Source organism: Nyctereutes procyonoides, unplaced genomic scaffold (assembly GCF_905146905.1).
Source record: "Nyctereutes procyonoides isolate TBG_1078 unplaced genomic scaffold, NYPRO_anot_genome, whole genome shotgun sequence".
Taxonomy (NCBI): domain Eukaryota; kingdom Metazoa; phylum Chordata; class Mammalia; order Carnivora; family Canidae; genus Nyctereutes; species Nyctereutes procyonoides.
In genome coordinates, this window is record NW_026575044.1 from 28,568,653 (window position 1) to 28,593,834 (window position 25,182).

General features: G+C 33.6%; 1 protein-coding gene across 2 annotated transcripts in view; it reads left to right on the plus strand.

Annotated features, from left to right (window-relative positions):
* NOL4 (nucleolar protein 4) overlaps positions 1 to 25,182 on the plus strand; it is a 400,678-nt gene that overhangs the window by 101,960 nt on the left and 273,536 nt on the right. For both annotated transcript variants that reach the window (XM_055324042.1, XM_055324043.1), the window contains exons 3-4: positions 19,686 to 19,797; positions 20,699 to 20,811. In XM_055324042.1, the coding sequence (XP_055180017.1) occupies positions 19,686 to 19,797; positions 20,699 to 20,811 (225 nt within the window). The remainder of the gene's footprint in view (positions 1 to 19,685; positions 19,798 to 20,698; positions 20,812 to 25,182) is intronic.

Sequence of the window (25,182 nt, forward strand, 5' to 3'; positions counted from 1 at the left end):
TGTATGTTTGTTGAAATTGGGTTAAATATTTATAAATATTCTATCTCTAATATAAGTTAGACCATATTATGGTCATGCCCAACATTTAAACTATTATTATTGCTGATTCTGTTTTGGTCATATATTCACTAGGTCTGTTGCATATAATTTAAATCTGTCTCTAGCACTCTCATTTTGTTTTGTTTAAATATACATAAAAGGTGGTAGTCACAGTCAAATGCCCACAAATGGGGAGATGTATTTATGTTATATATTCAGTATATATTCAAATCATAATATATGAATTATGGACTGGACATATGAACTTTTGTACTACCACTATAATCTTAATATTCCTTCCCCTTCAAATCATATTAATATGTTCAGGTATTTCCTATTTAATCTTAAGTTCACATGGATAAGGAAATTTGATGTACTTTTCCTGTGTCACCTTATATTAAATACATTTGTCCTGAAGTGTATGCATTTCTTAGTTTTCCAGAATAGAGAATTAAAATATATGTGTTGTTTTCATAGATCCAATGCCCTTGAACATTTTAGAGTGAAAATATACAATGTTGTTATTGTAAATTATGTGGAAAACAGATTTCATTAACTTTTAGATATTGAAAAATATATATATTCTCAAAATGGAGTTATATATTATCTCTAAAGTTTCTAATTATATTTACAGTTTGACCTAGACACTTTAATCTAGCTTTTATTTAATCAAACATTTTATGAAATCATCTTATAGATATTTCATCCTTTCTAGGAAAATTGAACAGTAAATTATTCTTTTCCAATATGAGCAAAGTATACATCAGACGTGTTTTATCAGCAAACAGAATAATATCCTTTTTTAGAATTCTTATTGAACTTTGCTTTTGGCTACCTTTTTATTGACTGTTTTCAGCTATATTGATATACAATATCAGTCTGGATCCATTTTTTTTTCAGATACAGAAAAATGTGTGAAATGCTCAAAGTTTCAAATACAGGTACATATGTTTGAAAATTAGCTACTGAGCATAAGAAATAGCTTCTTTTCCATAACTATTTTTTGCTATATTTCCAGGGTCATATTGAATCTTTGTAGTTGCATAATAACCCCTAATACATGTTGTATTTATCTCTCCTTCTCTATGGTTTTGTTTCTTGGCTGTTTCCAAATTGCATGGTTTGTGGGCAGGCACTATTGTAAGTTTCCTTACATAATTCTGCCACATAAACTTTCTTTTGACTTACATATCCTAGGAGACATTCTTATCATGACTAATGACAATGGCCTAGCTTCTTAAGATATTTTTATGTAGACTAATATTACTGAACATACTCACTTTGCTTGTCTCCTAAGCTAGGGTTGTATCTTTGGATATTAACAAGAAAATATATACATTGATCTACTAATTTCACTAACTGTATACTCTTATGATAATGCATTTTCATGAAATAGCTGCCTGAACTTGATAGAAAGAACTTTATAAGGTAGGAATGCAGAAGTTCAGCTGTGAAATGAAAAGAAACAAATGAACAAAAAAATGCCTTCATTGTCAGTAGTAGTGTGGCAGCCAAATCTATTTAGGTGCCAAAAGCAATTCAAAATGATTGAATCTTTGGAATACATTTACTAGAGACCTTTAATTAAAATGGAAACATGACACAGACCCAACTCTGTCACCCTATTTTCTTAGGTGAAATGTAGGGAATGTGATCCATTGCCATTATGCATGCCAGACACTTTCAAAAAAAATTGGTAAACATGTTTCCAACATATCTCATTTTGCATTAACGTTGTGAAGACATTTTCTGCATTTTGGGGTGGGAATACCAACTTTGGACATATAAGCAGCCCTGAAACATCCTTCATTGCCTCTTGAGAACATCCTATTTAAAGATCCTTTCCCAAGTTTATTATTAATTTCCACATAAAGTACTTTCACCTTTTTCTAGTATCATTAAGATTCTTTTTGGCATAATCTTTTGCCTTCTGGTACCTCATAATTGAATCCTAATAAAGAAGATTTTCCATTTTTATTGAGTAATAATATATCATAGAAAAAAAAACTGCTGCAATGCCAGCAGAACTTTACATATCACTCTACAATAGATTAAGTCTAATGTTAGCATTTCGTAGAGATATTCAACTAAATGGAGCATAAGACCAAATGCAATTTGAAATGGAATGGTTTAGTGGTATCAGGGCCCTAGACTATTGGGTCAGTGTTTAGTTCTCAACACTAATGCTAGAATTGGCTGGTCATTGGTAGAATTAGCTTTATACCTATTGCAATTATAATGGTTCCCATGAAGTTTAAGATTTTTTTTTTCCTACTTCTAACATTAGTTATAGCGCATGCATGATTATATTTATTGACCTTTTTCTCCCTTTTCCTACATGGCCAAGAAACCATACTTATACAACTAATCATTAAAGTGTTTCATATTGTTTTAATATTATTGATAGACTTAGTGGTCATTTTATTTACTTTGCCTTTTTTTGCAAATCTTTCTATGTTTTCACTCTGCAGGAAATGGTGGTCCTTTAATATTGGATTAACTTTTGAATGCTCTTTGTTTTTACCTATCTGCAGTATGTCATTCCTTGAAATATCTAGGCATTATACAACTTAACTATTATTGCAATCTGATCTGACCATAGATAAAATTGGAGGGTATGTGTTCTACTACTGATGAACTCTTTAAAAATCCACATAAAATGACACATTTTAGGAATATGTAAAGGCTATCCTAATTGCTTTGTTCAGTCATTGGGGAATTCTAGTGTCTTTTAGGTCTTTTATTTTTTTTCTACAATTGCTCTTGTGTATATGTGAACTATTATTGCTGCACTGAATTTGTTTCCTTTGATATATTTGAGTTTAGTCAACTTTCGATTATCTACATTAACAGAGTGGAGAGGAGGTGTGAGCCATAGTTCATTCAAATATCACTTATATTTGAATATAAAATATTGATTTGTACCGAATATTGAATGCAAGAGTACTTAGCAATTTGGATGGTACCTCCAGAATTGATGATGCAACATTATAAGAAATTATTGCAAAATGTTGTCTTCTGGTACTTCTCAAATTCTACCTGAGCTCCACTTTTGGGAATGTGTCGCTCTTCTCCAGTTGTCTTTTATCACCTATATTTTATCACAGGCTAAGCACAGCTGCCCTTCGAGTAACACAAGTTAGGGTCTGATTAGAGGATTAAGTTTCAAGACTTTTTTCCTCTACATGTAAAATAAGAGTAACTGGTGGAAATCCAGGAGCTAAGGGGAAAAGTCCGTGTTTTCAATAGAGAACAGTCTGCATATAAATGTGTATATGTACACACACACACACTCACAACTTGTAGTGTGATACACTAAACCTACATGTACTATTCACATACATCGCTGCCAATAATTACATTCATTTAATTCAGAGTGGAGAACATATGCTAGAGCTAAAAGAAAATAGGCTAGAAGCCAGACAAGCTCAGTTTCAGATTTCAAATCTAGCACTTCCTATCTGTGTCAGTTTTGGCAAATTATTTACTTTTTTTCTCCTCCTGTTTAGAGGGAGATAATGATATGCATGGTGTGGTGAAATAAATGAGTTCATATACATAAAGCACTTGGAATATGGTAAACTTTGGAATATTATTATTTTTCCTTTATCTAATCACTACTCATGTTCTAAGTAGAAAGACTTATGTTAAGCAATTAACATAGCTCTGTCATTGCCCAGGTTGCAGTTATGGGTATAATTTCCTCTGCCCGCCCTGATGCGTCTTGTTGGGAGATAGGAATAGTAATAACTTTTCATGCATTTTTTTTTATGTCAAACTCTGATGTCACATCCCTGGAAGTCCATAGTGTAAGTTTTCTCTGAGGTTTCACTGGGCAGAATGGAAGCATAAAAGCAGGCCAGTTTCCATGTTTAGAAGATCTCTTGCTTGATGAAGTTTATGAGAATTCTATTCATTTTCTTTGCTTTTTTCCAAAGTTTAAGTTAAATAAATTAATTTCAGATTAACTTTTTGAAAAATTTAAAAACTAGCTCTCTTTAAAGAATGTGTTTTCAGTATGAATTGAACATCCCTTTCTAGGGATGTATTGTAGAAAAACAATATATCATGTAGAGTGTCTGCATTCCTATTCTGAAAATTAAAAAGATACATCTTAAGATTAAGTGCTTAATCTTAAGGCTTAAGTTAGCATAATTTTTGTTCTCTTTTTATAAATACCTATTGGCTTAGTGTTTCCACTGCTAAATAGGATATTTAGTTTCTACTGATTTGTTATGTAAAAATTTCTAGAATTCTTGTCAATTTATAATGAGACTAATCCGCAAAATTTGAAGCCATTGTGGTGTGAAAAAAAAGTACACTACGCTAAAATTCAAGAGTTCCAAAAAATTAAACTTCTTTTTGGCTTAGGCTACAATTTACTTAGGTATGAAACGAGGGGGTTACATTTCAGTTTTCTTTAAACTCTGAAGGAATAACACTGGAAAAAAAAAACTGGAGGGGCACTTAGGCAGCCCAGCTGGTTGAGTATCTGATTCTTGATTTTGGCTCAGGTCATGCAATAAGGAGAACCAGCCCCTCATCAGGCTCTGTGCTCAGTGGGGAGTAGGTTCAGGATTCTCTAACCACCCCCCACCCACACTCATTCTCTTTCTTTCTAAAATAAATAAATAAAGTTAAAAAAAAAACCCACAACAACTCTGAAGGACTAACACCAATAGTAATAGCGTGTATGAGGCCATTACTGTGCTGGCGACACAATGGAGATACTAACCAAAGTGAGTAAATTAGCTGGCACCAGAAATGTGCAAACACAGGGAATGTATCCTGCTGTCATAAGGCAGATTCGTTGGTAAGCATAGCATAGAGATAGAACATTTTGGCTCCATTATTATCTAGAGAATTCTTCTATAAATAATCATTATGATGATGATAAGAACAGTAATGAAAAGGATCTGTAGTCATTGTAGTTCATATTTCCAGGAATTTAAAAGAGCAATCAAAGGAGAGAGCCCAGAAAATACCACCACGTGTCAGCAGATCTTCACTATTTTACTTTTTTGTAAAATTTTTGCAGTAATCTGAACCATTTTATGAATGAGCAACTTCTTAGTTATAATGTGATTTTTTTTAAGATTTTATTTATTTATTCATAGAGACAGAGAGAGAGAGAAAGAGAGGCAGAGACACAGGCAGAGGAGAGGGAGAAGCAGGCTCCATGCAGAGAGCCCGACCTGGGACTCAATGCAGGGTCTCCAGGATCATTCCCTGGGCTGCAGGCGGCGCTAAACCACTGCGCCACCGGGGCTGCCCTATAATGTGATTTTTAAGCTGCAGCACAACACATGCAGCTGTACTTCAGTTGCATGTATTCTTGTCTGGAACCTGATGATTGCTATATATCTCATTTGTTTGTTTATGTTTTTTTTTCTCCTGCATCTTTGTTGAAACATAAATGATCATGTGAACATCAGTGTTGCCTGTCTTATGGTCCTATAGTCTGAGACAATGTTTAATAGGATTTGCTAAATCTCACTGTTGAAACATATCTATCTATGTAGTTCTGTGATTAGTGCCAGGGAGGCTTTGCTTTCCAGATATATTTCTCTTCCCTATCACAGTGCCTCAAATTTTACAGTTAGGATATAATTTACTTGGGTTAAACTATTGACCCCTATATCTTTATATGGACTTCAAATATCCTCAGACAAGAAAAGTTAGAGAATAAATAAGGCTGCTAGCAGTCATGGACATTTTGTATGATCATTTTATAAACTTGCTTCCGTCTCCCGTATCTAGCTGGGTTTAACTCAACCATAAATAAGCATACAGAAAAGCAATGTGGAATGCTCTAAATAAACATTCCTACATCTGACACCCCAGGTAGTATAGGAGCTGCCTGATTTTTGTGTAAATCTCAGTGTGGCATTACATATTATAGCTTTAGAAACATGTATGATATTTAGAAGTTGAGAACTCATGCTGTCAAGAGAAGGATAAAAAGCCTTTACAAACTTTATTTGAAAATATTTTCCAAAAAGAAGGTGCCATTTCTTTTAGTGAAAATTTTTTAAAAGATGAGAGTGCTGTTTAAAAATAGGGGAGCACCTGTTGTATGAACACTGGATGTTGTATGTAAGTGGTATCTCTAAATTCTACACCTAAAACTTATACTACACTATGTGTTAACTAACTGGGATTTAAATAAAAATTTTGGGAAAGAAATAAATGATAAAAATAGATGGGCAGTATTAGATTTAAAACTATGAAATTTAAATATGATTTCCTAGTAAAAGTACTATTCAATTATGATTTACTAATAGAATATAAAAACGTGTGCTTCTGTCCCTTCTCACTTCCTTTTACTATTTTGAATTCTTCCCTTACCTGCCAACAGATCCAAGCGCATGGATAGGGTGTTACTGAAGACAAGTGTGGAGGAAAATATTCTATGGGACTTAGAGAAATTAACATTATGTGTATAATCCATCTTCTTGACTTAATGCAAAGAAATAGAAAAATGAATTAATATAACAAATAAATATAGGTTCCTGCCTTTTTTATGTAAATGACATTTTTTATTTTGTTATTACAAACTACAGTGTCTTAAATAAACAACTGTTCTGGATTTCAAATAGAGATAGAAAAAAACTTCAAAATTATTCCAAATTCAGATACTTTTGTGGGTACTCTTTTTTTTTTTTTTTTGTGATAGTCACACACACAGAGAGAGAGAGGCAGAGACACAGGCAGAGGGAGAAGCAGGCTCCATGTACCGGGAGCCCGATGTGAGACTCGATCCCGGGTCCCCAGGATTGCGCTCTGGGCCAAAGGCAGGTGCTAAACCGCTGCGCCACCCAGGGATCCCCATGGGTACTCTTAAATATTGAATTCAGTGATAATGTTATACAATAATACAGTGATTTAGAAGTGTTTTTTAATTAGTTTATCCTTGAGAGATTATGAGTACAAAATGTTACTCAATTATAGATATTTTATGCTATTTTTGTGAGGTTCCTTTTATTTGTTTGTTTTTGTATTTTATGACTAGAGTAGATGTTTAAAAGATCACACAGTTCCTAATGATGGGGGAAACCATGAGAAACCATGTATGTTTCTCATACCGCGGTGTAAGTACATTTAGCAGAAGGCGAGTCTCAGTGGAGGTACTGGATAAGTACTTGTTGAAGTCCTTGTCTTTTAAATACCAACTAAATAGTATAAAGATGTTACTATAACTAGAAATAATGAAATAAGATTAGTAGTGTATCCCATGGCCATAAAGATGTGCACTGCACAATCCATGTTTACACTAAACAGCTCCAGATTTATGCAACTTTGGAGGTTCTCAATAAGGTAAAAAAATCATTTAGCACAAGAGTTTCTCATTTGCTTTTCAGGACAGACTTTGATGCTCCATTAAATAATGCTTCTGTCTTTGAGACAGGTTGTAAACACTTTACTTACTTTTCCATACAGTAGCTTATTTTCATCAGACACACACTTATACCAACATATTCTACCCTTATATACATATATAAGTTTTACAGAGGTGATTTCTAAATATTGAAAATAGCCATTGAATTGAACATGGTACATATCATATTAGATCCACTTTTATGATAGAGCAGCCCCATTGTTTCTGATAACTAAAAATAATATTCAGCCTAATAAGTTAGATGTGGAGAACACCTCAGAAGGAAAAAAAATGGCATGGCAATTAGAGTTATTAAACAACCATTCTGAAGCAGAAAACTAGTGTATCGCCATTCATCAAAATTGATTTATTTCTTATATAGGTATAGTTAGAATTATCACAGGTGGCCAGATTAATAGTGCAAATCTATTTTACTCAGCTGTCTTTTTGGTAGTGGAGATCATCAAAAGTCGTAAGAGCTCCCTGAAACCATTTAATCATCAACTAATGTCACAAACCCTGTCATTAATAATTTTTGTATTAAATGATAATGTCCCAGTGAATAGATATATTCCTTGAAAGGGAATTAACCTTTTGAAGAAACCATTAACCCTTTATGTCCAGCCTAGGAAATTGCTACTTCAGTGCACCCTTGTGGTGAAAGTGAGCCAGTGCAGCATTACAACTACTCAGGATGATTCCTGCTTCCCAGTGGGTGATTCTCTGTCAGATCCAGAGGTCTAGGTATTCCTGGGTAAGTCATAGTATAATAAATAAAATCTCCTGAATTTCTTCAATCATATGCATATGTGCACCTATATAGATATTTAATTGGGATAAAATATAACAAGAAGAAGGTATAGGATGTGAATGACTAGCATGAGGTAGTAGAAAATGGTGCTGGTTTTGAGGTCAGCCAGACTTGATTTAAATCCTGGATTAGGTGACTTCTATATGTGTGAGTTGAGCATGTATTATTTGAAGGATTTTTTGAGGTCCAGAAATAATATATGTCAAGGTTTTAATGTAATTGCTTCAAACATTGTTATACTGAAATGAATGGAAACTTGTTTTTTAAAAAATGTGGAGTTATTTGGGGTGACAAATGTTAGAAACAGCTTCCTATTAACTAGATTTTGAAAGATCTATTTATTTCTTTGTATCATCTGTGCTCTTCCTTGGCTCTTTCCAGGTCTTCATTCTTGAATTTCCCAGAATTGAGCTTATTATTCACTAGCTTTATCAACAGCAGTTTAATTTCATGATAGGTAAAACAAAACCAGCCGATTTCTTATCTGTTTATCCATTCTATTTCTCTCCCTTTCCACCCCTTCTTTTTCTGAGAATGTCCTCTCCCAGTCAGCATACAGCACAGCCATGTTTGAGCATGGCTCTGCTCCTTAGCCACTGTAATGGTAAAGGAGATGAATCCCAAAAGAAATTGACCTAGCCGCTGCTTCTAAGAATTTGGAATTTTCACCGAGAAATTTCTATCTTGGTACCTTTTCTCTTTAGTAGAGAACATGTAGGGACATCTGGGTTGCTCAGTGGTTGAGCATCTTCATTCAGCTTAGGTTGTGATCCTGGGGTCCTGGGATCGAGTCCCACATCAGGCTCCCCACAGGGATCCTGCTTCCTCTGCCTATGTCTCTGCCTCTATCTGTCTCTCATGAATAAATAAATAAAATCTTTAACGATAGAACATATAAACATGGTATCTTTTGTCCTATGTATCCATTAGTTGTATAATTATTTGTATAACTTAAGGCGATATTTCCATTTGGGCACTATAGGCTTTTGTGCAGGCAGTTGGCTTTGTTCAAATATTCCAGGCCATTTAACATCCCTTATGACTGAATGTTAAGTTCCAGCCACACCAGCCCTGCTTCCTGTGATAATCAGAATGCAACCCTGTTCTCTATTTCAGGTCACTTCTACAGCACAGTGAACACTCCAAGTTGAGAGACATTTTCTAAAGGAAACCATGTGGCCAGTTTTCTACTTAGTGTCTCAAAAAATTGTTTTCATTATTTGCTAGTTGTTGAGCAGTTCAAGAATTCAGACAATGATTTCTGCACCTGTGGGACATGGTTAGCATGTCCTGACTCTGAGCCTTGCCTGTACAACTCTATGAGGGTTGTGTAACTCACTGGACTCCCTAAGTAGTGAAGTCTAAACTTCTGCAACTTCTCCCATTTCCCCTAAGATGCCTAATTATTGCCTACTTTGGTATTCTTAGGTACTTGTTTCAAAAGAAGCACTGTGTCCCCACTGACTAGCAGCATGTGCTCAATGTAAACTTTAACAGAGGGGGTGGGTTATAGTCAGAGCCAAGGAGAGCTTGAATGTGCTGATGAATTCCAGACCAAGAAGGTCGAATTGTAACTGGTCTTCCCCCTATGCCCCAGCAAAAACACTAATATATCATAGTATATACGCTCTTCAGAAGAAGTCAAGAGAGGAAGCAAATTCTCCACATTTTCCATGTGTGTAATTGTGTATTTTAATGTAGCGTGTCATGCTGCAAGTAATTGTATAAGCATTTGCTTTGCTGAGTCATTTTATTTACATGCAATATTTAGGGATTCTCTTTATTTTACTATTAGGAAACATGCATGAAGAAAAACTTTTCACTGCCCATCTGCTCATTTTTTTCATCTAATATAAGAATTCTCTGTTATGACAATCTGTTCCTCAACAGGCAAATATTCTAACATAAGAAGTGACAAAAATAGCATCCACAACTTTGGCAATGTATTGCCAGTTGATTTTATTATCTCTCTTGATGTTGTCTCATTTGCTCAATTGATGACTATTTTAATTATTGTAAAATACAGATCCAAATTAGAGACGTGCATCATTATAGCAGAGATAAAGCAGAGGAGAATAAAGTTCTTTTTTGCAAAGCCATACAGCTAAGTTTGAACTGTAATCAGTGAAGCAAAAACTGTTTCCAGGAAAAGTTCATTAATTAATATTAAATTAACTCGCATGCTATATCTTGTTTGCCTAGGCCTTGATTTACTGAAGTATAATGGTGTAGGGCTCCATTCATCTGCCTTGCCCTGGAATACTGTTACCTCTCTGCTTACCTCCTCGGATTCCATCATGGGGTGCATTTCTGTGCTTCTGTCTGAAACAATCTTTTTTTTTTAAGATTTTATTTATTTATTTATGAGAGACACATAGAGAGAGGCAGAGACATAGGCAGAGGCATAGGCTCTCTGCAGGGAGCCTGAGGCAGGACTCTGGGATCATGACCTGAGCCAAAGGTGGATGTTTGACCACTGAGCCACCCAGGCATCCCTGAAACTGAATTTTTGCCTTTTGCCATCCATTCTAGCATCTATCTCCCTGTCCCTGGAGGATGCTGTGTCTGCCACTGTGCTGTTTGCACCATTCCTTCCTCTTATATTACATTCATTGCATTTGCTTCATGTTTTCAGATTACTTTGAGCTATCTACAATTTGGCCCGAACTGTCTAAAAATATCCCTGCCTGCTTTAAACCCTCTTTGGAGTTGCCAGCCTTTATTTTAAATTTGACCACATACCCAGCATCTCCTCTCAACGCCACAACAAAAATCTTTGGATTGACAGACCGCACTCTTCTACTTTGGACCAATTTTTTTTCTTTTTTTTTTTTTTATGACGTATCACAACCCATTAGCAAGTTAGCAAGTCAATTTAGTGGGTTGTGGACACTTTCAAAAAATGAAATAAAAGGAAATGGAAATGATCAGAAATAGGAAATAGAAATGTATGTATGTGCTAGTTTATGATGGGAAACATATTTATACTTGTACTTTGGTCTAAAAAGTTGGAGAACACTGCTTTAAATAGGGACTGTGATTTCAGATTGCCTGCATACTTTCCAATGATCACTTCTGCCTACTGTACCTCTCACTTTATTCTTAGATTTTCCCGATAAGCAGTTTGTTTCAAATTTAAAATTATGGGGCCCCTGGGTGTGGCAGTCAGTTAAACATCCCACCCTTCTTGGTTTTGGCTCAGGTCATGATCTGGGTTGTGAATCAAGCCCCACCTGGAGCCCTGCTTTGGGCTCCATGCTCAGTGTGGAGTCTGCTAAAATTTCTCTCTCCTTCTCCGTCTGCTTCCTACACCCCCCACCCCCTCCACACACTCTCTCTCATAAATAAACGAATCTTTAAAAAATAAAGTTAAATAATTTTCAGGCTCTAATTCATATTTTCATTCATTTTAGATGAATGTATCCTGTGAGATTGCCAGGTATAATGAATAAGACACAGGATGTCCAGTTATATTTGAATTTCAGATAAATAATAATATTTAATATAAATTTGTCCCAATATTGCATGTCTATCTGGAATTCATATTGAACTGGCCATACTGTGTTTTATCTACCAACATTAATCCTATTGAAAAGTCAGCACTAGACCCTAATGGTAGAAAAAACTGTGGTACTTCCCATCATCTGTAATGCAAAATAAAAACTGTAGTAAGCCCCAAATAAGTGTAAGGATGATCTGAATTTTCCGTGTTATACTCAGTTGCTTTTTTAAAAATTAGAAATCAAATTCCTCCAGTTGTGAAAAATAATATAGTAAATAATAAAAACTCAACACTAGATATTCCAGATTGGGGCAGGTCATCCCCCTCAACTAAGTGAAAAAAAGCAAGGGGAGCTGTTGAATGATCCAAGAAGAAAATGCTCAGAAAAGAAAGAAGGAAAAGGACACATGGAAAGTGCTATGAACTGAAAATACCAAATGGGAATAGTACCAGAATCACAGCAGATCAAGCAGTAGTACAGGATTCTTAGGAACTCATATAAAACCTGAGAATCCTGTCAGGGAGAAGGAGAAGTGGTAACTTTGGGGTTGAAATATAAATGTAGCCAAAAAAAAAAAAAAGATGTAGCAGCATCTTGGTTTTCATATTGGAGACATTATTAAGGTACAGGAATTCAGTTGGTCATATAGCAGATGTCTAGAGGTCAAACAGATACAACAGAGCACCAAATCTTTCAGAAACAGTAGCTAGGATTTTGAAGCGAAAATTGTTGAGGTCCAGAGTGAATGCAGATTTGATATAGGCAGGCTAAATGTCTGGCTTTTTGTCTTATTGATTATTACCATGCATGTACTATTTACCTAAGAGTATTTATATAGAGCCTGGATGAAAGCATTTTTCAGAATCACTTTGGAATTAATCAAATAATTACCAATAAGTGATTCCAATAATTTGATGTATCCAGGCACTTTAGTGGTGTAGAACCATATCTAGCAGTATTCAGGGATAATTATACTGTCTATGCATTCAGTAGGTGTTTGTTGGATAAGTAAACGTTAGGTTAAAAACGTCTTCATCTTTGAAAGACAGTTTCCATATGCACCTTTGCAAATTAATAATTACTCCTGTCAAAGTACAACGATGCTTCCTGCTTATCTTTTCTCATGTGAGAAATGGGTAAAAGAGAACCCATGTATATATAAGGGCAAACCATTGGCTAGACATTTCAGTTTTGTAATATATCTTAAAAATTTTTTGAGCAAGATATTATACCATTTGCAATTTTTTATAGTCCTAATTCTCTCCTTCCAAATGTATTCAAGATACAAAATGTGTAAAGTAGATAAAGGCACAGTAGCCCTTGATGACTAAGAGATGTTACAGTGAACCAAGACTTCCATTCTCCAGACAGAGGTTTCTCTGGACTAGGGTGTGCTGTTTCTTTATGAATCAGGAAATATGAGCTCTTTAATAGCATTTAGATTTATAGGCTTTATTCAATTATAGTTAAATTTTATTAGTTTTTAAAGATACATTTTCTATAGTTGTATTATCCAGTTATGTATATTGCAGGTGATTTGTGATAGAATAGCACAATAATAAATATCACAATATTAAATGTAACAAGATAAACAAATTTCACTAGGAGATTATTTCTAATTTATTTTTTCCCAGAATCTCAAGAGAAAATATCAAAAGTTTGGCCCCAGGGGCAAATTCTTCCATAAAGTGTACTGCATGGTATTCAGCAACAAACATGTTTTTAATGTTATTATTACAGTAAAATAAAAGTATTATTGCTATTCTCTAAATTCATTTTATAAAGTTAAGGCAACAGTAATTTTAAAAATAGTGTGATTAGACCAATTTTATTTGCTCTGATGCTCAGTATCAGTGGAGCACACTATACCAAGGCAGCAAGCTGAAGAGTAATGTTTTTTAATGAAATTTAGCACTACCTCCTACTTTTCCAAATTACTGGTATTTAGTAACATTAATTTTGTTTCTGTTTGTTTTTGTTTTCTTTTTGCTAGGGAACTTAGGACAATATGACATGATTTTGGTGGGTTAAGCTTTTGGCTTTAGCCATTTTGCTTTGCTTTAAAAAATGCTTGCTAATGTTTATGATTGACCAGTGTCATGTGATATCTCTGTTTCAGTTCACCAGTTAAGCTTGCATCTTAAGCTGAGAATGACTCCCCTACTGGTGGATTTCCTTCAATAATTGGAATTCTGATTCCCTTAGAAATATGCTACTCATACTCCTCGTTCTTTCTATTAAAAGCTGAAGTCCTATGCATTTAGTTCCCAGCTGTTAAGTATTACAATACTGTTGCAATGCTCATCACTTTTGCCATCAATTCTGCTGAACAGGCTATTGTTAATTTCCTCCAGGTGGAGCTCTGCATTTTTACTATACAGTCTGATGTGTTTCTTGTGGAACTCTGTAACCCAAGTCAAGATACAGAGAGTTTGACTGCCCCTTGTATTCAGAATGGTTTCCTCAAACTCGTTAGAGCATCTTAAACTTACGAAGAACCTCACACTGGGAAACATTATAAACATTTCAGGATATTAACCTATGCTGTGAGGTTAATATTCCAAGTCTTTATGGATGAGTCTCTCTCTCTCTCTCTCTCTCTCTCTCTCTCTCTCTCTCTCTTTCTCTCTCTCTCTCTCTTTTTAATGCTGATAAGCAGAAGAGGCTATAAATTATAGATATTAAGGGGATAGTCTCTGAAAACAGATTGCCACCTGTGTCCTCTTTACTCGTTTGACAAATATTACAACCTCTCTGAAGCTTAGTTTCCTCATCTTTTGAACAGAGATGACAATAGTGATGATGGTAATCTATTCCTGGGGTTGTTGGAGGGATCAAAGGGTAAAATTCATGTAAAATATTTGCTTAGTATAATCAAGTTATTAAGGACTCAATTAATGGAAAACTTACACATGCATTTTTTAGGAAGCATTTCATTCATGAAAAACAACAATAGTGAGTAATAGTTGTCATATATTGAATGAGAATCTTAATTTTGAGAACTGTCCATTCTCTACCATGTCAGAAACCAGAATATTGCAGGTATATGTGCTAAGCTGAATACATTTAGACCACCTTTCTTCTGAAAATGTTCAGAAATTAAACAGTTAAAATTAGAGAAGAGGCTTGGGACTGAGGAAGAAGACGTAGAACATATAGCCCCATTTAAAATTTTTTCTCTGTTAGCAATGTTGCTATCAAAATTTTATGGCTTGGGTTAATAAGATGAGCTTGTATCATGTAACTCTGAGACACACAGTCTGAGAAAGTACAGCAAAGCAATGGTTTATTATTACATTGCTTTGATTAACTGATTAACTTCTTCAATTTTCCTAACTTGGTATTACTTCATGCATTCAGATCCAGGTAGGAAAGATTTACTTCTGAAGACAAAGCTCTACTATTCAAAAGTAGATATAAGAAAATTTTAGGAATTATATATTACTGAATTTACAAGATAAGATTTGCAAACCAATTTAACTACAGTCGCTCTTTTATTTCAGTTCTTTTGGATCACTGACATTTTTACCTTAACAGAACTATGTCTAGAGGAAGCCAGAATCTGGCTTTATGGTTGTAAGGTTTTGAAAAATTACTGTTTCTTCTTTTTTCAGAATGGCAGGGACATGCCCAGCCTCTTTTCCATAATACTATTTGTCAGTAAACTTTTCAGAAATGTGTCCCTAGTAGTTTGTTGTTGTTTTAACCCACAAGTGGAAGATTAATAGCAGTGCCTCTTATGGGACTTGATCATCTGGCCTTATTTGGATGGATCTGTTTATCATTAGATTATTAATGCCATGCTATCTTTGCAATAGACGCCAATTTTATTGTTTAATCTATCAAAAGATGCTGCAGTTCAATTATTTTTATGTAGAGTATCACCATATTTTTTGATAGGAGAGGTCATTTCTACTTTTATTAATAATTTGATTCATGATATTCTACATTATTGCACTCCAATTTTAATGGACTTAGAATGTAATGTTTTCACTGATAACAGTATTAATGATGTCCAAAAACAGAGAACTTAAGGTCCTTAGAAGTGGTAAGTCATGAAAAAAAATCTGTTGTGCCACAACATCCCCGCCCCCCAACCATAGAGTTAAAAGTAACAATAAATACTCAGACATAACTTAAGTCTAAGGAAGTTTTACATGTGCTGACTTTGTCTTGAGAGGATGCTTTGATACTTCAGGTATTATTGAAATAGACCATTTTTAAAAATCTATTTTGAGATTTCTGCTTTCCTTGGACCCTACACATTTGTCCTTTGGATAAGCCCACATGGTCCATTCATTCACTTTGTAGAAATAGGCCAGGATTTGGGAGATCCACACTTCCAGCTCTGTTTTGTCCTCTGTCATGTTAACAATGGCAGTTCATTTCATCTCTTTATACCTCTTGATCCACTTCTCAGAAAATTACTGTAAAATCTGTTTAGCTACTATCTGAAAGAATGAATGCAAAAAGTCAATGAAAAATATAAAGCATTATATAAATCTAAGAAAACAGGTGTGGATTTACAGGAAAAAAAGCATTTCTATGAAAGAGGTACCTCCTGATAGCGTTTGGTTGTTAGTTTATAAATTTCAATATGGCTAGGTTCTGGTCCTTCCTTTGGATGTTAATTTCTATTCTAAGCAATATATGTGGCTTGTCATAAGGCAGTTGTCTTCTTAGTGTTTAGTTCAGGGAGAGGAAGACTAATATCCATTCGTGTTTTGTTTTGCTTATTATTATTAACAAGATGCAGTGTTTCTGCATGGGCAAATTCTAAGTAAGTACTCTATCCTTCCAAAATATAAAGATATTTCTAAGAATACATTTTCAAGTAAAGTATTAATCTCATCCAGCATTCTAGAAAATGTTCTGTACTCTATATTCAAAGCTCAGTTTCTATCCTAGAAACAAATAAGTGATTAGATCTGAAGAGTGAGTCAAGGAAATAGACACTTATGAATGATTAGAGCATTTTATATAATTAATTATAGTATTGGTAGTATGGTATTTCAAGTCAGAATATTTTAAAATTTTGGTCCCTTACTTCAGCATTTCAAATGTTCACTCCTGGTAAATAGAAACAGGAGCTTTCACTAGAGAAGGAACCATAAGGGCATTAAGCCCCTGCCTCAATTTCTAAAGAGGCTTCACATGTAGGCTTTCAGTGTTATCTCTGAATGGGGTTACCAGAGGATACCAACAGGATCAAAAGACAGGGCTTTAATTATGAAATGTATTTATTCAAATGTACCATAATTTAAGAACTTTTGAAAAATATTTCTTCATTTTGCAATATATTCTAAGAACTTTATCAATGAAGGTTGCTTAGGATTCTTAATGTCAAAGAAGGCTGGGAGGAAAAATTCTAGATAAGGAAAAAGAAATTATTTTCCATCTTCACCTCCATAGCAAGAGAAATATTATTTCATAAATGAGTATGAGATATGTCTGGGATCTTGTGTCCCTGTGCATAAGAAGACTCCGTGGTCTGTGGGCCTAGTAAGCATGAGGTGAGGAAGAAAGGATTCAAGGAGAATAAGATGCCTTGGCAAGCCTCCCCATAGAATGGATTCTGAACACCAAGAAAAGTACCCCTAGGGAAGTGCTTTTATCCATTTTTTAACATGTAGTGACATACCAAGTGCTGTGTCAGAATAACATCACAGAGAATAATGTGATAAAATACTTGCTAATTTTTTCCTAAGATATAAAATGGGAATTTATATATTTTTCGTGTACACATGTACATATGAACACAAACATATTTGTACCATTGCAGGTACTCTGTTTTTCAGAGTTAAACTATAAAATAAATTTAATATGATTAATAATGATTATTGAAACACAGATTTGGAGCAAAGTAATGCTAGAACAAGTAATATGGTTGAGATTAGTCTTAAATCTGTCTAGAAGGGATTCCTACACAAGTGCCTTATTAGCATTGGGAAAAAGGCAGATTGTGGAGAGCATCAGGACACTGGAAGCATATGCAAGGTATCTTCAAGTCCACCATTTGCCCATCATTTTTCAATGGAAGATTTCTCTTTTATATAAGTAGAGAAAGCTGTAATAGAAATCCTCTATGAAAATCAATAGAACATTCTTCTCAAAAGCTATTTGTTGAGGAATTTATGGTCAGCCACAGAGTTCCAATTGGCCATGACTCCATGTGAGTTAAAATATCAGGACCAGGCATGCATCATGGATATTTTTTTAACTTCGAATTATTTTAATATAGGTTTTCAGAGAGTCAGAAAAAAAAAAGATCTCTAATCAGATAAACAAAACAGGCAGAGATGTGAATTCCGTCAGTAAAATAGATAAATAGGAATCAAATTCGTGTGTGTGTGTGTGTGTGTGTGTGTGTGTAGTTAGGGAAATAACAAAAGAGAAAGTGAGATTTTAAATTGTGTATATATTTCTTTATTTGAAAACTAATATAAAATAGTTTAATGAAACACTTTTAAATTGTTCTCTTTATTTTTCTCTCACGATTCTTTGTATAGTATAAAAATGCACTTTTTAAAAAACTGGACATCTTAATTTACAAATAATAGTTATATTAAAAACTCTAGTGGAGTTGAATTTTAATTACCTGTGTATGGATCATCCACAATAGATTTAATTGTGGACTTACACTTTCTCTTTGGTATTCTTTTTTTTTTTTTTTTTTTTTTTTTTTTTTGTCTTTTTGGTATTCTTATGGCTTTTTTTGCCCTGATTCAGGATAAGTGATGCAAACTGATTTTATTATTAAATTCAAGGCAAAGTATGCTTTACAATTTTGGATTTTAGTGCATAGGGTTTCTTCAATGTTGGTTTTTTCCTACAGCCTGAATAGGTAAATATTAACCCCATCACTATTAATGGAATTGTTGTAGACTTGGACTTAATTATACATAAGATGCATATTTTCTTTCCTTTCTACAATTAAAATATAGTAGTGTTCATGACAGCTGGTGCATGTATCTGAGCAACTGTCTGTAGCATTTACGTCTAATTTACAACTCATTTCTTCTTCTTCTGTATCTCATGTTTTATGTACCAGCATTAGTGTTATGGTGGAAGACTAATGCCCTGTATCACACTCCTTAATAGCACTGTATCAGTCAGTGTCTGCTTTTATTTAGAGATATTTAGCAATATGTCAGCTTCACTTCTGAATTTACTTGCTTTGATAAGAGAAATACTCTGGTTTTTGAAAAGTTAATATTTAAAAATTTTCTGACAGAAGTATTTATTTCTAATATGATTCTAGATCATGGTTCTGAAAATAGAAGCTCTGTATAGGGTATGGGGAAAGCTTACTATGACAGCGTGAGCTATTGTAGACATAAATTATGAAATACTGACATAAGATAATACATGGAATAAGTGGCCAAAATGCATTTCCAGGTGTGTCATTTTCTGTGGAAGGGATGATTCACTGCAGTAAATATATACATAATTTCTCTTAGAATTATCTATTATTTTCAATTAAAGTGTTTTAAAAAGCCATAATGAAGAAATGCTCATTAATGCAAAATCCAAAGTTTATTGTTTCTAGTTGGGGCTAAATTTTTAAAAATATATGTAAAATTGGATAAAACTATGATGGTGCTAGCAGTACTTTTAAAAAACAACGTTGACAATTTTTAACAAGGAAAATTCACTAGAATATCTGCACATTATGATTACTTTTCCTAAAAGAAATGCAGAAATATAAACAGATATCCATCCAGATGTGGTTGATTCTTTTTCGCCACATCGCATTATTAGCTATTATTAAGAGACATGCAATCAAGTTGGATAGATATTTCTTGAAATGATGCATGGTATGCAGTGCATGCTTTCATTGTGCTTCCTGCCATTATGGAATAATGCGTCTTATTTGGAAATACAATGATCATTTCTGTTGACTCATGCTCAGTCAGCTTATATAATAACACCTCTATTTTGTGAATCATTTCAGATTTCAGAGAGCTATGCCTTCCTACCAAGAGAAGCGGTGACACGGTTTCTAATGAGCTGCTCAGAGTGCCAGAAAAGAATGCATTTAAACCCAGATGGAACAGATCACAAAGGTAGCCACAGTGTCAAATAGTGAGATTTAAAGTAATTTTATTCATAATGTCAATTTATATCCCACATTTTTATAAAAATGTGGTAGACTGAAACAGTTCAATAAGTCAGATCATCTCATTTATTTGAGTAGGAGGCAGTGAATATTGAGTATCTACTTACAGAATGATTCTGTGCCCATTTTCGGAAGAAAGGCAGTTTTGACTGTGGCAACTAGCTTTTTTCCTATGATAATGTTTTAATTTTCACATATTGTGTGTATTCCATAGTATTTTAAATGTACTTAGCAAGGATGTTCCATTGGTGTCCCTTTAAATCTACCAATTCCTTATTTCTGAAAGTGATGAGTAGCGTGGAGCTCCTTCACTTAAAATGTTTACGTCGTTACAATTTGTCTTTAGCTCTCATTAAAAATTATTTAGATGGTTTTTCTAATCTATCAATTTCTCTCAGAGTTTAAATTAGTCTCAAAGGTACTTTTAGGCTAGTTCATTCCCATGTGTTGGGGAATGAATAGACAAAAAAAAAGAGAAAAATTAAAAAAACATACAAATTTTCTTTTTCACTCAACTAGCACATAGCTAAAGTAGGTATGCAGCAAAGGAGAAAAAAATACAAAAATACAAATAATTGTGCTTAATCACTATATGGGCTTCACCCACCGGTGTTGCTGGGGTATCAAAAAGCTTCCCTGTCATTAGTAATAACTAATTTATCTGTAGTGTTAATTTGTCCCATACACTTTTGTATAGTTATTTTTTCTGCAATCTATCCATAATGCTACCAATCTCCTAAAGACCTGGTATCTAGAATCCTATTTCAATTTGAACAAATTGGATCATTCTGAAATTACAGGTAGAATGTGGAATTACTTTCATACCCATTAAAAATGTTTTATTACAGATAATGGAAAACCTCCCACTTTGGTGACCAGCATGATTGACTACAACATGCCAATTACCATGGCCTATATGAAGCACATGAAACTGCAGCTGCTAAACTCACAGCAAGATGAGGTAAAATGGAAATATCTACTTCCAAGTCAGAATAGAGTTTGATAACCATGACTATTGTATTAAGCATGACGGCATTTTGAAGATGGTAATTTATTTTTTAATGAAAAGAATGTCACTAGGATTGCACAGATGGAGAAACGGGGAGAAACTTCTAGTCCTTGATAGAGTCCCTGTCTCAACACACCTACCTTAATGCTGTGTGGGAATGTGTTCATTCCCAAGAAAGACTCATTTTCCTTAATGGACTGCCATCAAGCTGGCCTTGGGAAAGTGCTAGAAAGTTCAGGGGAAAGTGTCCCAAATGAGTGAGTATCCAAGGAAAGTGTCCAAGCCTTTAGTACTAAGGCTATTTTGCCTGGAAGTAAAAAAAAAAAAAGTCACTTAACAGGTATTTCAAGTATAATCATTGTTCCACCATCTAAATATTTCATACGTTTTAACATTCTTTTTCATTATTCTATATATTAGTTTGTCTACTTCTCTGCATTTTCTAGAGATAAGTTGTGGTGATTCTTCCTAATTAGAAGTATTTTGATGTTTCAAACCATTCTGTTTAATTTGTACAGTAAGTATCTAGAAATGTGCTTACTGGCATCTATTAGACACAAATGCACATTTGTTGAATATTCTCTAGGATACGAATTAACTGTTCAATTTGGTGGAAGTATCCCAAAAGCAAGGACCAAGTTATATGTATTCCCCCAAAAACCTATAACAATAGGGGCTTTAGGAAATCCTTGTTAACTAGTTAGTAGACATTAATCAATGGACACATTCAGATTATCAATAATAGGAATAGTTTCTCAAGCTATTACGTATACTCCTTGAAATTTCTCAAGAACAGGAAATGTGGTTAAATGTTTTTCAAATAAAGCATTATTTGGTGAAGCATTATAAAATTCTCTCAATATTACTTTCTTGAGCTTTATTTAATAAAACTCACCTTTTTGTTTTCCTCTTTATTTAAGCGGGTTTAATCTTAAAACTGCATTTATAAAATCATTTTATCTTAAAAAACTATTAAGGATATATTCCATGAGAAGATCTGTATTTGTATAGTGGCTGTTTGGATTTCATATTACCAGATGGCTACATATAAATGATTAAATAAATAGTAATAAAATCTTTGGGTTAAAGACATGAGAGACAACTAAAAAATATTAATGTCTATCCATCCCAGAGAATGGAAAAATTATTCCCATCATTTATTATATAATTGGAAAAAATTTAAAACCTCATAAACTAGTTAGAGCTGTCAAATTATTTGTAGGAAGCTCACTCAGATGTTGGTACATTTATTTCTAGGCTAAAAAGTAAGATCAACTTTGTGCCAACAGTACAGCCCACATATGCTGAATCTTTCTGGCTTCTAAAGAATCATAAGTATTTCATACAAAGGAAGTGGATCTTTTTAATTTATAACTGGATTAGGAAAATAACTTTCAGCCTTACATTTTGAAGATACCAATTGGATATACACAGCCTTAGAAATATTCAGATAAGCGACTAGATTATTTGCAAGATTCTAGAAGTTGTGATTATTGAAAGATAGGAAAGTGGTTAAGTAAATCATACTGAAAAGGAATTCAAGTGAGATAGTTCTTTGTGCTCAGGTATATTTAAATTTTAATGTGTGAATTCTATTAGTTCAACCAATATTTACTGAGTACCTTCTATGTGATTGGCCTTCTTGTAGACAATAGAGATAAACAGTGAGTAAATTGACAAAAATATTGCCTATAAAGTTTAACCTCTAGTCAGGGGTAGGGGGGATAAAGGCAGTAAGTAATGAAAGTATGTATATGAGAAGATGCTAAATGGTACTAGAGAAATAAAGACGGAATGGGGATCTCTTTAGGATTACAAAATACTTTATCCAATGTAAGATCAGTTGACCTTCTTATAAACTGTTGACAGAGTTTAAACCAGGATAAATTTACTGGGAGAGAGCTCGGCAATAATCATTAAAAACTTTTAAAAGTTACTCATATGCTTCAACTAGAAATTTGTATTAAGGGATGAAATGAATGAAGCAAATTATGTATTAGGATGTTTATTACATTGATAATTGTGAATAATTGAAAATATTTTCAAGATCCAACAATGAAGAATTGTCAGATCTTCAGTGTCCGATGTGGTAGCCACCAGCTGCATGTGGATATTTAACTTTAATCGAAAATTAATTAAAATTAACTAAAATTAAATTTTTAGATTTTCAGTTGCACTACCCATGTTTCAAGAGCTCAATAGCCAAGCATAGCTGGTAGTTATCTGCTGAATAGGGGATATTATAGAGCATTTCCAACAGCACAGAATGTTTTTCTGAACATTACTGGCTAAAAACTAGCATTAGTGACATCCATGGAGCTTACTGAACTGCATGCTGCAGGACCTCGACCCCAAGATTCTGATTCTAGATGTAGTGTGTGACACCTGGTGATCTGAACTTTTAACAATAACTACACTCACGCACACTAAAGTCTGAGGTGGTGCATTTCATAGAAAGGCTGATAATATAGGCTTTGAGTTGATTTGAGCATAAGGCAAATGAAAAACAGAACAAAGATGAGATTGGTGAGAGTGGTTTTCAAGCAGTCTTTTGGAAAACCCTTTATGTTTGATTGAGCAGCTTACACATTACTTGGTAGATTTGGATTGACTTGAATATAGCTGCAAATTTATGAGCAGAGAAGAAGCACTCTCTGAAGTGGAAAGATTAATTTAGCAGTAGTCAATAAATAGGACTGGTGGGGAAGAGATTGGAGGTGGGTAGAAAACTAGGAGACTATTATTAATTATTCAGAAAATGGGAAAATGAGATTAAGGCAATAGCAATAGAAATTAAGAGTCACATGGTACAGACTCTTTTGAAGTAAAATCTGGAATTGAAAACTGAAATAAAATATGGTATAGATCAGGGATCAGAATTTCAAGCAACTGTCTTAAAAGGAAAAAGACTAGGGATAAAATTATTTATTACAGTAAAATATTTATTCTAATTTTTAAAAATTAAGTGTTAGGGACGCAAATGCTATAATAGTTGGCCAGGGCTTTCATTATGATAATATTTTAGTAACATAAGGAATAAGGTCACATTGTAAGATGTGAAGACTCTCTTTCTGGTTGTCATACAGAATAAAATACTCACAGAGGGAAAAATTTAGATGAGTCGCCAGCAGATGATTATGAATAAAATAAAATACTTAATATATCAATCAAGTTTTATGATTCTTCACTCGTAGAAATCTTCAGTAATTTCTTTCCAGAGTGATTAGCATTGTTTCTACAATGATAATAAAAAACCACAATATTATACTTTATATACTTTTGCCACCTCTTATTAAAAGATAGTAATCTAATCATTTAATAATTGGAATATAACTTACAGAATGAATGCATGCACTTAGTTTCATTAAAGGTTTTGGATAATTTATATTCTAATAAGGAGTAGAATTATGAAAACTGAATTATATTTCATAGGAAGTCATGGAGGAAAATATTTAAGATAGTCACAATCATTAAGCCACTTATGATGATAAATAGAATGGTGAATCTTAAAAAATAAAATACATAACAGGTACATTTCGTTATATAACCAGTTAATTTATTGTCCACATTTCTTACAAAGTGTGCTGATAAGAGTGTTATTTATTGGTGATAAAATGTGTATTGATTATTCATAATGTGGTATAGCAGTTTCTATAATCATTCTATGAATCAGAGATTGTGATCTCTTTGTGTCTAGTTTTTCTTTAAACACACATACATTCTCACGTACACATACATTTTACATACACACCTGCATTCACATGCACACATGATATATATCAGGTGGTATATATTGGAAATGATATTTTACTGGATTACATATTGTTAGCTATTTTTAGTATATATAATACATACTGATTCTAAAGACCATGTTTATATAGAATACACAGCTACTTTACAAACACATGTTGGTCATCTTTACCATTATAAATATATTTATTTTTTGTAAATGTTCATAAAATATAATTAGTATGAGTCCTATTATATACTGCAGAATTTTCTGTATGTTCTACATAAAAATATTAAACAGCTTTGCTTTTATTATATATCTGACATTGTTCTAACTACTTTAAATATTATTATATTTCCTTAATCTTTATATAGCCCTATGAGATTAATGCTATTATTTCCATTTTATAGATGAAGAAATTGAGGCACAGAAAAGTTAGGTAGCCTATGTAAGGTAACACATCTAAGTGACAGAGCCTCGATCTAAATCAGTCAGTCTGGCTCTAAAGAATGTGCTCTAAAATACTACCATATCGTAGACACTATATATAGTATATATAATAAATATCTATGTCACTTACTTACGTGTGCATA